Below are 12976 nucleotides of genomic sequence, written 5' to 3'. Positions count from 1 at the left end.
TCTCACGACAAGACAGACAAATCTCACGATAAATAGAGGCGCAATCTGACAGAATAAATTTTTTGTTTATAATTTCATTGTTGGCTTGCTCAGGTGAGTTTCTTGCGCCAATTCTGTGCGAATCCATAGTTAAACTTAACAAACCGTTACCCAGCTGTTGAGTCCATGACGGACTGTCGTCTATGACCATATATAGAGCACTTGCTCCAAATTTGGTCATCATTACCAGTCTCTCACATTTTAATCACGTTTTCAAAATGGCGGAAGTTGCCGATGAACCCAATGAACATTTATCAGAAGATCAAGAAGAGAAAGGTTCAGTTTCAAACACAAAAGGAAAAGACAGTAGCAGAGGTGCAGCGAAATATAGAACCAAGTTCAACACAGAATGGGAAGGTGCGTATCCAGTTAAACGTGTTCAAAGCGCTGCATATTCGTTTTGGTGTGTTCCTTGCAATAAACGTGTTCGGTGCGATCACCAAGGATTAAGAGATGTTAAAGTCCACTGTGAAAGAGAATCGCACAAAATGGTTGTTGCACAGTCCAAAACAAGCAAACAAATTTCACAGTTTTTCACAGCAGCCAGCTCTTCATCAACAGCTGTCATAAAAGCAGAGGTAATGATTACAAATTTCTTGATACAACATAATTTACCAATTGCTACAGCAGGGCATCTTGGACCACTCTTTAAAACTATTTTCTCAGACAGAAAAATTGCTCAGTCAGTGTCTGATCTAGGATTTCACTTTTGGGGGACATAATTTCTGTCCCAGTCAACATTTTTTTAGGGGACATTTCAGTTTTTTGGGGGACACACTGTTGAAAATTCTCCTTTCCTTTTTTCCTCTTCACTTGATCCAACAGATTAGTCTCTTGTTTCTGTTTTTTAAAGACATGTGTGTGAACTCTATCATTAAGAAATGTTGATAATGAAACTGCAAGAGAATGTGGGAATTAAGAAGTAGAGATTCTCTTCCTGAGACTGAAAGTTTCTCCTTGCTGCTTTGGCTTTCGGTTCGACAAAAGGTTCACGTTCATCAGTATCACTCAATTTATCTTCGTCAACGTTGTCGGATCTGCAGGTTTCCGTTTGCGGTCTGTGTTCTTCTCTTTTGTTTTCTTGACCAAAGAATGATAATATTCTTTTCTGCTTTGACATGACAATAATAAAGCAGAACGACTAAAAATACAACCAAAATAACACGTTGCGTTTCATCGATCAAGCGTGAAAAGTAAGGGGTTCGCAATGAGCACATGCATTTTTAATAAATTGACCCCCCTATATGGATAATTCTACTTGTTCCCAGGAATCTCAACTCAGTCTCTGGCAGCCATTTTTCGTAAAACGCACATTGTTTTATATTGCCAATTCGATGAAACTTAAAATCACAAAGTGTTTTCCAAAAACTTAGGAAGCAAAGGGAAATTGCAAGTCATTAGCTGCAGATGTTTGCTGTGCCAAAATGGCCCACAAGACAAATATTTGGGGGCCATCTTCTATCGAACTGCGCCAATCCCGCAATGGCGCGCTCTACAGTACCGCCTGGAAGTATTGACCCCTTTACCGCGTCATTGCCGCGTCACCCTGTCGCGGCTTTCCCTCGGTATTCCCGCGGTAGGCTGCTTTTCTGCTGAGGGAAATTTACGGCTAGGCTCCAAAGTTGCCGCGGGAAAGTCAACCGAGGTAAACCCTCGGTAATTAAAATTCCGCGGTAGAGTTGGGTTTCCGTTGATTTGTGTTCCGATAAGCTATTGTAGATTGTAATGTTGAAATCCCACCGAACAACAGAAACTGAACAAGTTTCGGCTGAAAATTGCTAACAGCAAAGAGGGTTATAGCCGCTAATCATGCACCTTGGTTTCCTTTTCTTTTTACATGCGAAAAGAATATCCGTACTGTAGCTAGATTCCGACCACATTTGAAACCTTCTTTGCGACATGCATTTGTATATTTTGATTGCAGTCATTATTTCGAAGACTTATCGTGGACTATTCATTCGAAGGTTCGATGCTTGTCCTACTTGCGTGGACTTCGTCGTCATTTTATACATTTAAGTTTATGGGAGAATATGTCCGCTTGTTTTTTTGCATTTATTCATCTATTATTTCGATATCCTGCAAACAGGAGAGGGTTTTGACAATATTTACAAACTGGAAGCTTACATGTTCAGGGTGAACGGCTCGAAAACCTTGCATGATCAAGTTACAACTTCTTGTGGTTTCCTACTTCAGTATTACTTTCTAAGGTTGTTTAGTGTAACAAATCACAAAAAAGAAAAACACTCCAAGGAAAGAATCCAGGATATCAAACCCCTGAAATAGTCGAAAATTATTTGATCTTAACTGAAAAGATTGTTTTCGTGCTCTGGGTAAGCATTGGTGCATATCGGCGTGGTTATGCAAATTTATCACGAGTGGACGCCCGCTGCAAAAAGAGTTGCACGTGAAAGCGCAACGTGAGCACTGAAGCAAAGATGCTTCGAACATTCTAAAGTTTGTTTCGCTTGCTGGTTTTGCATTTGTTAAAATTCGTATGCAAACGATGAGCGTTCAGATAAGTAAGAGACTTCTTTCCTCCACTAACTACAGTCTATTCTTAAATTTGTTTTCCATGAGTAATCAACATGCTGCAATTAAAAAATATTTATGGAAGTCAAGTAGACTATTGCACGACTGATAAAACAATGCGAAAATGTATTTTGCTGCAATTGCTATGATATAACAATTTATTGCCGATGAAAAGCGATGAAAGAAAAAACCATTCTTAAACTATTCGTCAGTACGTTTGGTCTCAAAATAGTACCGACGTCGACAAAGGCTCCGATGCCTCGGAAGAATGATGCGATTAAAATTGAAATTTGACAAGTTTAACAATAATACAATGTATGTGGAAGGAATACCTGCTTTTAACCAAAATGGCGATGACAAAACGAAGACAATCGCACAAGTTTGAATTTCAGGTCTCCAAATAAAATAAAGTCGATCAGGCTTAGACGAAAAGAGATACAATTGAACCTTTTTCAAAACCAAACAAATAATTTCTCACGCACACATACAGTATTACAACCTGGAGAACAACGAGTGTTGCGTTGGCTGGATAATCAAGCTGTCGCTTACACTGTATCTTTAAAGAAATCTTCAGTTTTACATTATGTAAAGATTATAAAATTTGAGTCCTTACGTAAATGGCACACTTTCTCATTTTGATTACAATTTCTTGCATTAAGAATCGATTCTTCACACCATGAGATATAAAATTTGACAGTCTTCCGCTTATTATACAAGAGCAACAGATCATCGTTCTTTCCCGCGGCAAGCCTCGTCTTTTCTCCCGCGGCAAATTTCCCGCGGCAAAGTGCACCTCGGTTTTACCGAGGGAAAAAAATTTGCATACCTCGGTGCCGCGCGTCCACTACCTGCGGCAAAGACGAGGTATTGCCTCGTCCCTAGGGGTCAATACTTCCAGGCGGTACTGTAGATCAGACACTGCTCAGTCATATGCCTGCAGTGCAACAAAGATCAATACATAGTTGAACACTGCAAAAATCACCCATTTAGTCTTGGAATTGACGGATCCAGTGACACTGATGTCAAGAAAATGAATCCACTGACGATAAAACTGTTTGATATGGACAAGTCAAAATGTGTGACAAACCACTTCTATGACATGTGTGTCACAACTGGTCGTGATGCATCCAAAGCAGAAGAAATCTTTAATACTGTTGAGGAGAAGTTCAGGGCTGACAGCATCCCTTGGGCCAATGCAGTAGGCCTTAGTGTTGATATCACTAACTCCATGATTGGAAAGAACAATTCCTTCGCATCTCGGTGTAGGCAAAGAAATCCAGATATTTTTGTTAGTGGTTGCCCCTGTCATCTGGTGCACGTAGCTGCTAGTAATGGCCATGACTCTTTTGCAAAAGTAATTGGTGTGAACATTGAAGATTTGCACATTGATCTCTACTACTGGGTTGAAAAAAGCACCAAGAGAAAAGGGGTATTACTTGAATATATGGAGTTTTGTGGACATGAGTTTTCCAAAATGTTGCAACATGTGTCAACAAGGTGGCTGTCATTGGAAAGGTGTGTGCAGCGAACACTTGAAAATTACAGTGGACTCAAGTCGTACTTTCTAAGTGAAGAGTTTGCTGACCAAAGATTTTCAAGGCTGCGAGATGCTTTCAATAATCCTCTAACAGAAATTGCTCTGCTATTTCACCATGCATCAATTCCACTTTTCAACAACTTCAACAAACTGTTGCAATCTGAGGAGCCTATCATTCACATGCTTCATGATTCCCCCATACAACTGGCACGGTCTCTGGCCGACAGGATCATTAAGCCACATGTTCTAAAGGACACACCAGTTACAGAACTGAATTTGGATGATCCCAAGATTTATAAGCCAGAGCATACAATCTTTATGGGGTTTACCACAAAAATCAAGCTTCAACAACTTCTCAATGATGGAGACATTAGTGAGATGCAGCATTCCCAAGTATTTAAAGCAGCCCAAGCCTATTTTAAGGACTCCCTAAGTTACATTTTGACAAAATTTCCACCGTCAAACGAACTAATTATTAAAGCAGGATGGATTGATGTAGGAAGCACAATAGATTCAAAATGGGAAAGCGTGGAGTTTTTCATAAACAGATTTAAAGCTATTTTTCAACAACTGCCTGTTGACAAGCTTTGTGACGAGTTCTGTGACTACCAGACACTCCCTGATGAATGTTTTGGGGATGATGTGCTGAAGGAAGCTAAAGTGATTGACGGAGAAGAGGATGGAGAGGTGCTTATTCATTACAGAGTGGATGTCTTGTGGTGGCATATTGCTCAGCTTGTCATCCCTGGCACAGCTGCTAAACGATTTAAACATTTGCCAAAAGTAGCAGGACTTGTTTTAGTCTTGCCCCATAGTAATGCTGGAGAGGAACGATTGTTTAGTATTATGCGGAAAAACAAGACCGAGAGCAGAGCATCAATGAGGCTGGAGGGTACACTGTCAAGTTTGCTGGCCATGAAGCTTCAGTATCCAGAGCAGACTGTACCGTGCCACAAGTGGAGTCCTACAAAAGAACTGTTGGATAGTTCCAAAAAGGCAGCAACTGCATATAATGCTGAGCACTGAGTTCAGCTCGGTGCTCACACTGGCTGCACTTGAACTGTGAGTATTGAAGCTGTCAAAATAAATTTTATTTCTGTGCTGCTAAGGTCCACACATTTTAAGGAAATTATAAGCAGGAAAAAGCACTTTCTGTTAATTAGAACCTGTGTTTACTTGGTTTTGTCTGCCGGTCGATCAATCTCCAGATTTTTACTGAAATCTCCAGATTTTTTTGCATCAGTCTCCAGATTTTCGGTGTTTTGAGGTTGAGAGGTCTGCAATTGTATTGAGAATTGCATCCTATATAATTACCTCCATGAATATCATCGGAACTCCCATACAAACCCTAAAATTACATTTGACGCCATGTTGTTTGTGCTCTCTAGACAAGAGAGCTTGGGCTGCCTTTGATAATACATAGATTTAGCCAAGCCTAAAAGCGGAGCCATTGTTTCTCGATTCTCTTTTATTTTCATCTTTCTGGGTTTAGTATTTTACTATAGTAATTACATGTCTTCTCAGGGGGCTATTTTCTTAAGGCATTTACCATGGCACTGTTATGATCATCATACCAAAACAAATTATCATGCACTATTAGAGCTAGGTGTTACTCAAAGAAAATCCTGAAAAACAAAATGCAGCTCAGTTGACAGTTATGGAATAAAGCACCGTGTCAAGTTACTGCACTACCACAAGTACGCAACGCATGGCACAAAAGCGAAGGAAATGGATCATGCATAGGATGTTTTGAATATCTGAATGATTTAGGGTTAGTTTAACCCTTTGACGTCCAAACCGGCCTAAACTGGCCGGACTTAGTATTTTACTCTGTCTAACGCCAGACGATTTTACTTGTCAATGGGGAACCCCAGGGAGTCAATGGGTTAAAGTGATATATTGTTAAAAATTCCCATGTTATCCCTTTTCGTGTTAATTAGTAATGTAAACAAGTCTTAGTAATAAATTGGGTTGACGAGGAACCCAGTGATTGTAAAGCTAGTAATGGCTGTTAATATTCACATTCATATTCGGAAAATGGAATTTGAAATGTTATGCAGGGGTAAGTATTTGAAGGTAAAATAGGTACCGGTATTTGTAGACTTAATGCTTCGATGTATTGTGCAAATAAACAAGTATCTGTTCTTCTCTTCAATGGTTAATATTCCTTGGCAGGCTTCTCTCTGTTCAGGGAGTTTGCGTTCACAATTCTATCTTTATCTCTCGAGAGTTTGAATAGTCAAAGCGAAATAAAAATAACAGACCAAGTGACCAACACTACAGTACAGTATGATATTTTCTCCTGCCCTTGCCATTCTGGAAACAAAACACTATTTTTGTTTTTTTGGTGACAAATTCTAAATCAACAGGGTCTGTGAGACCAACACAGATTTTGAGACGATCATCAAATTGTTTGCATGGTTTTAAAGCTGTGCCATCTAATGCCATGACACAGGCTACTGTTTCAACAACGTTGGTACTGATAACTGGTGATGATGGATTTGGACCATTAAAAACGAGAGCCTGAAAAGCTTCTAGGAGACTTTTGAAGACACCGCTAAAGGGAGTATAACCTGATTGAACTTTTCTTAGGGCATGATCAGATGGCCCGCCAAGATTTGCATTTGAAAAGTTAAATTCCTTGATGCCACCTCTGCCTGTTCCATGATGACATGGGCCGTGGACAAATTTGGCTGTTGCTGCTCCCCCAAGGTACTTAATGGTTTGAAAAAATTCTAACACATCCTTGTCCCACTTAAAGTCATTTTCCCTTGACCAATCAACGAGGGCATATTTTGCAGTATTGCTGACAAATTTGTAGTAGATACAATCTTTGGGCAATTTTCCACTCTGGATGAACTCATTTAGGTTGTTCACCAGGGGATCAGCAGAAGCCAGTGACCTGTAATTAAAGTTTCAATACAATACCAGTGAGTCATTAAATAAACCTATGACCGGGATTATGCAATCTCCATTTTCATTTCTGAAACTTCTGAAGATCAATTTAAGTAAGCAGTTTGTAGCATACCATGGAAACACTGTTAGATCACCATCCTCTTCCACACTGTCATTGCTTTCATCTAAGGTGCCCACGCAATACTGTTTTGTCTCTTCGCTCATCAGGGGAAAATGAGAAAGTTGGTCTGGTATCACCAGGGCATGTAGCAAACAATGTATCATCAAAGCTGCAATACAGGTCATACAGGAATTTTGCAGTCAGTAAGTACTGGGAGAATTAGCCAAAGAACACGAGGTTATTAATAAGGTCTCAGAAGAGTCTAATGAATAACATACAATCCCTTTGATTGAATCTCTTTATTTTAAACTTATCAAACATCACTTTACTGTATTATTTTCAAAGAACGTAATCACATATAATTCTAACAAGTGTACTTGCCATTTCTATGTCAGCCATCGGTAAAGTACAAATACAAAGCAATAGGAGAAAATACGCCGACTTGCTGATAATAAAGTTCTCAGAGGTGCAAGAATTCTACAAATTAAATACCTTATAAGATAAATTTTGTCCATTACCTAGTTTTTCAGAACATAAGAAAAGGAAAATAAAATACCAAATGTTATATTTGCATTACACCTACACATCATCTACGTTAGAAACATCATCTTCAATATTCTGAATATCTGGTTCCAGAGAACTTGGCTGTTGGGCAGCATGATTCTTTTTTGCTTTGGAAAACAAGGTATCAATGGTTCTGGATCCAGATGCACTTTTTTTCAGCCTCTCATATTTTTCCCGGCACTTCTCAAAGTGATCTAAATAGCAGAAAACAGATGAATAAGAATCTATAAAATCTCATAGAGTTTTAACATTATTATGAGTAAAGTGTCTATATGTTGATTGCCTCTGAATTTGTAACGTTTTTTTTTTAGAAAACCTACTTTTGAGGAAGTGCTGTACTATTCCAGAAACAGTACGGTCTCCAGCAATCACTTTTATTCCTTTACACACCCCACATTCTACATTCAACTCGTCTATGGCACTACTACCAGCAAGCTTATTCAACTCTGCAAAAAAAGAGCACAAACAAACGCAAGTCAAACAAATCTTAAGCAAGAAAAAGAAAAAAAAAACACAGAAAAGATCAGAAAAGGGGAATCCTACCTGTATTAAAAGCTGCCAGCTCTTTCTTCTGACGTTCATTTCGAGAAACTGTTTCTGCTTTGCGGATTTTCTCTTTAATGGCTTTGTCCTCACTTGTTTCCATCTTCCTTTTCCTGTCTTTCCTCTGGACCATTGCGGGCATATCATTGCAATGGGGACTCTTTGACTGAATTGGTTGACTTGACTTATCACCACTTTTTCTTCCCTTATGGGACTTATGGACCTCAACAACAACAGTCTTAGATCCCAAAGTTGTAATCTTTTCAACAACATGAACTACAATCAGAAAGCATTAAAAAATGTAAATGTCAAGATATTTTAAGCAATATTTCTGATAGACAAGATGCATGATTATCAAATTGAAGTGAAACTCAAAATAATAACTTACTAAGAAAGTCCAAGAAAGCAAAGCAATAAAAAATTAATAATAGTCATAATAAGCCAGAAATAAACAGGGATTGGTACAACTGAGGAATATTAAAACAGATCACGGTGGACAAACTTTCAATATGCGCTCTATGCACGTAACGTTGCTGCTTTAAGTCCTTCAAACGTCTTACAGCCATATGAGTCTAATGGTCAGAATAAATGTAAAAAATCGTTTACTTACCGTTCAGTTCACTCCCAGAACTTTCGAGGAGTAGTGGCCTCTCCAGATCCCACTGTTCTTGAGTATAAATGGCATAATTTTGGCAGTCATTTGCCCCTGTCGACTTCGTCAAACGAAACAACTTCAACTCAAAGCTATTAACTCCAAGCTCCCTTGCTTTGTCCTTGAGGCCTAGAAAACTTTCCAGATGGCATTTGAACAGAGTCAAACTTTTCCACTCATCTCGAAACAAAATTCTCAATCGAAAACGTTCAATCACTGCTGAACTCCTGTAGAAAGAAACGACGGCACCAATGGCAGCCATGCTTTATCTGTATGGTCTGCAAAAGTAAACCGCGCGAAAAGCGCAGGCTCGGATGACCTCGATCACAAGTAATACAATCTCCAACGAGACACGCAAAAGACAAAAACACGAAAAATTATGGTAACAGAGGGTCTCCAGAGGTGTTAAAACGAAGTTAAAGTTAACTGAAATTTAGTTTCTATCTCAAAAATGTAGTCATTTATCCTAGAAAGTCTACATCCTTTAGGCCGCACAAACTGCATACGCTAAAAAATCAATCTTTCATTATACCTTAGTCAGTTAATATTTTGTAGTTTATACGGTTACGATACCAAAAACCATCATTATACGCTAAACAGTTAACCCCATTGAGACCCTCAAGAATGAGAATGCACAATTAGTCGTGATTTGGAGAGAGGAATCAGTCTTTGGAGGGAGGGGGGGTGGTGAGAATTCTACTGACTGCATGTATACAGTAGTGTAATGGTTTTAACACTGACAACATGCAACAGTGGCTAAAGGTTTTAGCTACGTAAACTTGCTATAAAAGCACATGGTACAAATGAGGATGATCAAATAATCCTTTATTAATTGTATACTCGAATTTATGGTCTCTTTTGCGTCTTCATTAAAAGTCAACAAAAAAATTAATACAGTGATGATAACGTTTTTAATTTCAACAATAATAAATCTATTAGCTTTTTCTTTGTAAAATATGGAGGAGACCAGGTTACTTAAGCCCTGAGCCAACATGAACTACTGGCTACACTGTTAACATGTATTAAAAACAAGAACAAATTGGGATGCTATGTCAACTTGTAATAAAGTACAATGTTCTTAATTAAATCCAACATTTTTAACACATCAGTGACTAGCATTAAGCAAATTTAACAGCGACAGTAAGCTATAAAGCTGTCAGTCCCTGCAGTGTATGCAAGTATTGCAATAGCCCTAAACTAAGAATATTTACATAATGTAAAATCCCGTTGCCTTATATTTGAGAGCTATGTCCATGTACTTTCTAAAGTCATTAAAAGATATGTGACTTGTTGGAAGTACCAGCCAGACAAAACATGTCTCTGCGACTGGAACTTTTTACAAATTATTGGTTGAGAACCTCACTCTGATAGTTTGCTGGGGAGGTATTGGTGAGCCACTTATAAATTTACAAAAATCCACCAAACCTGGTGCATCATTCTGGTTTGACTGGGTCTATTTTTTAGTACAATTTGCCTCACAGGTGGTGGCTTCTCTTCCCTGATCATGGTCATCACAATCAGAGATCAGCACAGGAGCTTGATCCTGCATCTCTTCATCATCATTGTGAAGGGCAGGTACATGCTTGTCGATCAGTAGATAGAGATGGAAGTAACAGCACTTTTTCATCATTTTTCAGTTTTAAAAATTGTGCTGTGAGTACCCCTCGACCACAACAAAAGGGGTACACAACACTTCACATCACCAACAACTTGATGGCATTAAATTGATTTGAAAATGTAAGTTCAAAAACAGGTGTCCAGATTGCCATGAAACAACTGTAAACAATAGTATGTGAAATACCTTAGTTGTAATTAGCAGGGTAACATTGTGCCTCTTGAAGTACTTTGTTAAAAAGTAGAACATGCATGTATGGGCATGTCCTTAAGAAAGTTTTGTCACATGGCACCTAGAATCGTTTTGATGTCACTGCCAGTGCAAGTTTCATTCACAAGTTTTTTTTGTTCCTACAATTAACTTAATCTTGGTTCTCTAACACATGAACAGAGGCATGCTATTACTTTGAACATCTGAAGTTAACCATGTTACCTATTGTTTTACTCCTTTGACCAAGTTTCTCAATGTACTGATGTAGCCAATGAAAGGCATTTCTGTTCTTGTTGCTGTTTAACGTTTCCCCCTCCATCAGAGTTATCTGTGATGATACCATCTCTGGTTTAATGATGAACTCTGCTGCAGATGGGAAAACCTGTTTACACAGAGATGGGCAAGATTTTAGGAAGCTGGCAAGCGACAGTGTTTCTATTCCTCTTATGTCCTTGACTTCTCATTGTCTCTTCAGCAGAACCTCGTGGACCATGATCTGATTCACTGCTATTTCTTTGTTCCCTAAGGAAACCTCTACTCCTGTGAATCCAGCATTATCTAGGAGTTCTGTAACAAGTGGGTTGTTGCTCAGTTCATCCATCCCATCTGTTGCTGTTTCCCCTAACATCTGTCAGAGAATTTATTATTATAAATTTGTTATTGTTTTGATGATTACAACATACCATTTAAAACTTACTGCTTGAAAACTAAAGTTTTAAATATAAGTGTATTTTTAGTAAACAAGGCAACTATATGTCTTTACTCGTATCCTGGCAGCCTATGAAAAAGTTTGTACAATTATAGTTCTGAAACACTGATTTTAAACAAAGACATTTCTTGTCTATTGCCTCTGATGTGTGGTTATGAAGTGGCTATGTAATTTTGATTACCAAATTCAAATAAACAACTGACACTACCCCTAAGCCTCAATTCAGGCCCAGTTCAGATGTCATTTAATTCAGACAGACTACAGTTGTTTTTTTTTTAATTATTAAATTGCTACTTACACACCTGAAAGTTTGATATTATATATTACCATTTCAATAACTAATCGACATATATCAGGTCAACAAAATAAACAAAACCTTCTCAATAATATCCTTGTACTCAAGGTCTGGAATATCATCAACTGACACCAAGGAAGATGCAGAATCAGGTTCACCCTCAGCAATAAACCTAGCCATAGCAGGTGAAAGGCTAGGAAATCCAGAGCCTCCATGGAGAATAGAATGAGCTACTACTTTCCCAAACACAAAAAGAGACCACTGTCTAGATAGGAAGTACAGTTCATTGGCAAAAAATGGCCACTGTCTCCCTCAAAAAGGTTAATGTTATGACCATCTCCCTTTTTCATCTGCTGCAATGCAAGCCAAAAGAATTCCAGTGTTGGCCCCCCTGCATCAACGCCTTCCTTGCCCTCAAATGTAACATCAGGCCTTCTCATCAGATTGTCATTGGCTCTCTTGTAAATGGCAATAATGTCACGAAACAATGTGTCTGAATGCTGGTTAATGCTGATATAGTGGCGTAACCCTCCTGTGATAACTTGTTGTCTGTACTGCTGAAGAGCCAAAGAGGGGGACTTCACTCTTCCAAGGGTTAACAGTTCTTCATCAAAGCCACTCCATCCTGCAGGTTAATGCAAACAATCTAATTACTACAGTCCCAACATTTAGCTCAAAAATGCTAATACCAAGCTTGAAAACTGCAAACCAATGAATTAAGAGCTTGTTACAAGAAATACAAAAACCATAGTTCAAAGCATTGGTATTAAAATACTGTATGTTATGGTAACATGTTATAGAGAACCTTTGAAATACACACTCAGTTTCCCCTGAAAATGTACAACTAACCATATTGAAATCTGTGCAAGCAAGCCAATACTCCTTCCATTTACATACCTTCTCCATTTGAATCTACAATCTTGGACAAAATTAGAGTTAATGAACTCAAATTTAGAGCAAAAACATTGTTACGTCATCGTTGAGACGCATAGATAAAACAACTGGAAATGGCATATAAAAGGCGCGTTGACGACGCTTTAAGAGCGTATATTTTATTACGGGTGAAAGATAAGAACGAGAAAGCTAAAGATGTTGCTAAAGACGTAGGAATTTCATTAGCAACAGTGTATAGGATTAAGAAAGAAGGCGTGCAAGGCCTTAAAAGAGAAGAAGGAAAGAAGAGATTGAAATTAAGCCCTGGAAGGCCAAGGAAATTGAACACACGAGAAGAGAGGATGCTTTTGCGTCAGATTAAAGTGTTGCGTGA

The 12976-nt window shown here is 38.5% G+C and overlaps 1 protein-coding gene across 4 annotated transcripts in view; it reads left to right on the top strand.

Moving 5' to 3' along the window:
* The first annotated feature begins 283 nt into the window (after positions 1-283).
* The window catches only part of LOC138026643 (uncharacterized), an 86705-nt gene continuing 74012 nt past the window's right edge, over positions 284-12976 (top strand). Inside the window, exons 1-3 of one of the 4 annotated variants that reach the window (XR_011127308.1) lie at positions 284-396; positions 3559-5167; positions 6698-6817. Coding sequence is in view for 2 of the 4 variants with exons in the window: in XM_068874079.1 (XP_068730180.1) it covers positions 389-396; positions 3559-5131 (1581 nt within the window). In the remaining 2 variants the exon portion in view is untranslated. Of the gene's footprint in view, positions 397-3558; positions 5357-6697; positions 6882-12976 lie in introns of those variants that run through there. The other 3 variants (XM_068874079.1, XR_011127309.1, XM_068874078.1) reach the window with 3 other exon arrangements.

Source organism: Montipora capricornis, chromosome 12 (genome assembly GCF_036669925.1).
Source record: "Montipora capricornis isolate CH-2021 chromosome 12, ASM3666992v2, whole genome shotgun sequence".
Lineage (NCBI taxonomy): Eukaryota > Metazoa > Cnidaria > Anthozoa > Scleractinia > Acroporidae > Montipora > Montipora capricornis.
Note: the sequence above shows the minus strand (reverse complement) of the source record. Positions and strands in the feature narration are given on the sequence as shown.